Below are 5,514 nucleotides of genomic sequence, written 5' to 3' on the forward strand. Positions count from 1 at the left end.
ATTAAGAGGACATTTTATGCATTGAGCCTGAAATTTTTTATGATAAACTGGAAGAGACATTATTGATCAGATATTTCAACAATTCCAAGACAGCTACGTCCTTGCAAATGATATTCAGATTCAAGAGTATTTTGTAGAAATATGCAGCTACAGTTTTCATAAAATACATGTTTTAACGCACAGCATAATGGCAGATGACAAAAGGAGGGTTTATAATGTTTTTTCCACCATTTTCAGTCCAAACAGTCATTCAGAGATATACACAGCAATATGGTTTTCACATTTTTTTTAAGATAAATCTGATTAAAACCATCATTTTCGGAAGGCAAAGTTGCTAAAGAAACATTTGCATAACGTGCATGATCTGTTTCATAATGACTCATTACAAGTGGTTGTCGCAACAATTGCTTTTGGCATGGGAATTGACAAGTCAAATGTTCGGCAAGTTATTCATTATGGTTGGCCACAGAGCTTGGAGGCTTATTATCAAGAAGCTGGTAGAGCTGGAAGAGGTGGATTACTAGCGGATTGTACTTTATATGCTGACATGACAATGCTTCCATCACTATTACCTAGTAGAAGAGATGCAGAACAAACTCAAAATGCACTTAGTATGCTGTCAGACTGTTTTAGATATGGGGTTTCAACAACATGTTGCAGAGCAAAAACACTGGTTCAGTACTTTGGGGAGGATCTGATTGCAATGAAATGTGGAATGTATACTGCCTACCAATTGCCTATCTTACAATACATAGATGTGATATTTGCATAAAAGGGCCACCCAAATGTGAGAGCCTCATCAAGGAAGCAGAGATATTACTTAGGGTTTTGGTGGAACTACAGAGCAGTGTAAATTATGGACAATCAGACCTTAATAATAAAAGAACTGGAGATCATCATTTTGGAAGATGCTCAGAAATGGTTTCCTTCAAGGAGGTCATTGAAAGGGTGATATAAAAGCATAAGTAAGGAACAAAAGATAGCGCACTTCTAAAGTCTTAAGGGTTTCATTGGCATGTTATGAAGAATGAAACATGTGGAGATTAAAACCATTTTTTTCAAAAAATTATTCTCAGAAAATCAGAACCAGAACAGCAAAAAGCAAAAGGAGGGTTACTAGTAGCAGCCATTAATGGCGAAGATACCTGCAATTCCTTCTAAAAACCCATGGAGACCTGAAAATCGCCCAGAAATCAGACATGGCGCCCAACAAGAAGACCACACTATAGCAGAAAATAAAGATGAAATGCCTAGTATTCATTGAAATCAGAAAGCCGTTTCCAGAAGTTCGAAAAAACCTTCAGAATTTGGCATGTTCATGGCGGTCTGAGTGTTTGTTTTCGAAGCTCGATATGCCCTTCATCCTCGCTCGAACCCTCATGGCGGCTACTTCACGGCAGAGTTTGCCAAGGGGAATGAAGACATCAAAAAGGCCACACCCAGAAAATACAGAGAAAAATACAGGAAAATCTCCACGACGGCTCCCCAAAATGTGCCCAGAATTGGCAAAGGTGAGGAAAAGAGACACGCTAGCAGCCTTAATAACGGAGATCTGCAGGAAAACGTCGAAATGCCCTTCATTTCGACCTTCAAACCCTCATGGCGGCCGCCCTCAGTTCCAGCGAAAGGGAGATGAAAATATCGAATGAAAGGAAATGAGGTTTTTAGGGTTGAATTCCCCTAAGTATGCATCGATATTGCATTGGCTTTTTTTTTTCATTTTTCCCTTGTTTTTATTTCTTCTTGTCTTCCTCGCAAATGGCCTCGTGGAAATGTCTTGGGGCCCCTTTTAAATGCCTTCGTAAAACTTTAAGCTTATTTTTATCATTTAATATGTCTTTTTAAAAAAAAAAAGGTGATAATATATAAGCTTAATAGTTTTATAAAGTGATTAAATTTTAAAGCAAAAAGTCTACAAATATAAAAATGAAATAAAATTATTTAATAAAGTGATATTTTTAGTAAATCACTTTATCAAATATGTTATTTTATTTTATTTGTATATTAAGTCAAAAAAATTGAATAAATAAAATAATGAAGTTATTTATTAAAGTGACTTATTAACTGGTCACTTTATTAAATAATTCTCTTATTTTAATAAATGGAGTGATTAAAATATTTCTTAAAATGATATTAATAGGTCATTTTATTAAATGTATTTCTTATTTCATTTATTAATTCTTGACTTAATATACAAGTAGAATAAAATGAATATTTGATAAAGTGTTCACTTTATTAGATATTTATTTTCATTTATTGATAAAGTCAGAGATTTTTTTTTTTTGCATTTATGAAGGCTTGCAGGCCTGTCAAGGATATTTCAGAGTCATTTATGATGCATTTAAGGGGTTTTATGGTTGCAGAATGGGTGGCTTGACTTTTTTTGCTCAAGTCCTTTCCTTTTCAGACATGTTTAGGGCCAAAAAAGTGGGTTTTTTGAGTCTACTCGACCTAAGAGGAGGAGGTGGAGTCTTTTTGACTGCCTTGGAAAAAAGCATATATACTAGAAGCCTTCATTTTTGTTGGGGTTCTTCTTCATTCATCTTTTTAGCAGACTGTAATTTTTGAGTTCTCTCTGCAGGAAGGAATGTTTTTGTAACACATTTTCAGGAATTATAAAGCTTGGTGATACCTGTTTGGCAGGGATAATAGCTTGGCTTACCTCTCTACTTCTCATCTTTTCTGTTATTGTGTCTTTAGTGTTAGTCAGTTCTTTGTGGTTGGCTTTTTGCCCCCCTTAAAATTGCACTTTCTGTTGATGCCTTATACAGAAATATATATGTTCTTGCAGGTCATAAGCTGTGTTTTTTAGTAATTACTAGTCTTAGGTTGTGAAAGGGGTTTTTTCCTCTTAGGACTGTGATTATCCAGCCTTCTTATGAAGTATTGATGCAAAGATCATGGGTTTTTGGTTAGTGTAAAAGAGGTTTATTATCACTGTTATACTGTGTATCTTTTTCTTAGTTGAATTTCAACATATCATCTGGTGCAAATCACCTTAGATTTAGATTTCAATTTTACATGTTCTCCTCCTTACTCTTTTCCTTGAAGAAGCTGTTAGTTTAGGTGCAGAATTTGAAAAGAACCAGCTTACTCTGGAGGTTCACTCCAATTTTTAGGCAACCCGTAGGCCTAGGAGGGTTCCCATGTGTCACAAGCCTGCTGAGTTGATAGCTTAGCAAACAGGGGTGCAGGTTCAAGTGATAACAGGCGTTTAATTAGATTAGTGGTGCTAGAGGGGATGGTACTAGCTGATTTCACACCTGAAGCCCTTGGGGAGGTATTTGATATCCCATTTCCAGATAATCCTATTGCTACAACTATTGATGAGGCGCAAGTCGCTTATGACATGAATCCTGCTAAATGCAAAACATTGATAAACGAAGAATTGTACAAAGAAAGAAGACCCCCAAGCATTAGAATCATTAAATAGACCCCCAGAAGTTATTTTCACAACGAGTATGGTGATATGGTTACCTTACTCAGTCGGGTCATGGGACTCCCTCCATCTAATCTCTTTGAGGAATGGATGTTCTACTTTACTGAGCAGGTCTTCGCTGGGAAGTCTAAGTTTGACTGGGCTCAGATCATCAACGACAATATCCATACACAACTAATTGAGCTTGAAGAAAAAAAGTACTTTACCATGACTTCCTACTTGGTCTACATGTTTGCCTGACACTAGCCACTGACATGGTTAACCAAGCAAGGTGAGATCGGGAATGGGTCGAATCAGGTGAAGGTGTACGAATGCTACCCTCAGCTGCATTATTATGACATTGCCCAAAGAGAAAAGAATAACATCGCCTATGCAATTGGTCAGTATGAGCATGTCAATGATGCCTTTACAATGCACCTGGTCAGATTAATGCAAGGAGGATTGTATATAAGGCTCTCAAAATAGGCTATCACTTTGATCCGGAAATATGGTGCGTGGTTTATCCAGTTTCCTAGGTTCACTTACATCGGAATAGCAAGCTTTGAGGGAACACCATTCCTGCTTCCACGCTAACCGTCAGATAAAATAAGAAGTTGCAAGATAGGCACACCCAACAAGTAGTCTACTCAAAGATAAGAAGCAATCCGGGTTCACCTTCCCCGTGATTTTGGGTACCCTTGATGTACACTTCTAAAATTCAATGCAAGCTGAAGAGTCATTTGCTGAATTAGCGTCCTATGGCTTATAGGAACATTTCCCTACGAAACGCTTCGATCATGATAATTTGGCAAAAAGAGCCTATGGCAGGCACTACAGGGCCAAGGCATCAATAGAGGATTATTGGAGCAACTGTTTTGATGAATTTGAGGTCCGTTGGCGTGAATATTCTAGGCTGAGTGTTCAACAAATGTGGCTTTATGAGTACCGCCAAGTCCTAGATCAAGTGATGGACTATGGAAATTGCTTGCAAGTCCGAGAATTTGAGGCAGACAAGAAGCTCTTGCCAAGCATTGATTGGACTTAGGACCCAATCACGAATTTTGAGGTAGTCATGGAAGCTCCAAGGAGGTATATCGATTACTAGCTATCCCAAAAAAATTTAGAGACTGACCCATGGAGGGACCCAATTCACATATAATCTAATGGGTAGTCTCGATTCCCAGTCTTTGGAAGATGAAGAAACCTCAAACGCACCAAAGGAAGAGGTTGAGAAACCTGAAAAGAAGAGAAAGAAAGCAAGGGCCAATAGAGGGACTCGAACATAAAAATGAACAAGGAGAGAAAAGATCCCCATCAAGAAGCCGAAGGTTAGTTCATCATCCAGGGACCCCAGTTCAGAGGATGATGTGGTTGAACTTAACTACATACCGGCTCCGCCTTCACAGAGCCATCTTGATGCATTCGAGGCAAACAATCCTCAGACACAAGGTGAGCAAGAAGCAGAAGTAAGGGTCGTTGGCCCTGATGAACCTCAAAATTAGGTTGAAGAGGGAGAGATTGCACCTGATCTCCAAGGCAGTCATGGAAGCTCCAAGGAGGTATACCGATTACTGGTTATCCCAACAAATTGAGAGATTGACCCATGGAGGGAACCAATTCACATACAATCTAATGGGTAGTCTCGATTCCCAGTCTTTGGAAGATGAAGGAACCTCAAGCGCACCAAAGGAAGAGGTTGAGAAACTTGAAAAGAAGAGAAAGAAAGCAAGGGCCAATAGAGGGACTCGAACATCAAAAAGAACAAGGAGAGAAAAGATCCCCATCAGGAGGTCGGAGGTTAGTTCATCATCCAGGCACCCCAGCTCAGAGGATGATGTGGTTGAACTTAACTACATACCCGCTCTGCCTTCACAAAGTGATCATGATGCATTCGAGGCAAATAATCCTCAGACACAAGGTGAGCAAGGAGCAGAAGTAAGGGTCGTTAGTGCTGATGAACCTGGAAATCAGGTTGAAGAGGGAGACATTGCACTTGATCAAGAGACTGGTAAGCATGAGCTCACACAGGGAAGTAGGCATGAATTGCAATTGAATAGCGGCGGCAAGGATGACACCACTGTTGAGGGAGAGCAATG

General features: G+C 39.0%; 1 protein-coding gene across 1 annotated transcript; it reads left to right on the forward strand.

Moving 5' to 3' along the window:
- Window positions 1–331: 331 nt before the first annotated feature.
- LOC131062925 (ATP-dependent DNA helicase Q-like SIM) lies at window positions 332–957 on the forward strand. The gene is made up of 2 exons (XM_057996668.2): window positions 332–717; window positions 756–957. The coding sequence occupies exons 1-2, from the start codon at window positions 416–418 to the stop codon at window positions 955–957; spliced, it is 504 nt and encodes a 167-aa protein (XP_057852651.2). The 5' UTR covers window positions 332–415.
- Window positions 958–5,514: the final 4,557 nt, after the last annotated feature.

This window comes from Cryptomeria japonica, chromosome 6, assembly GCF_030272615.1.
Source record: "Cryptomeria japonica chromosome 6, Sugi_1.0, whole genome shotgun sequence".
Lineage (NCBI taxonomy): Eukaryota > Viridiplantae > Streptophyta > Pinopsida > Cupressales > Cupressaceae > Cryptomeria > Cryptomeria japonica.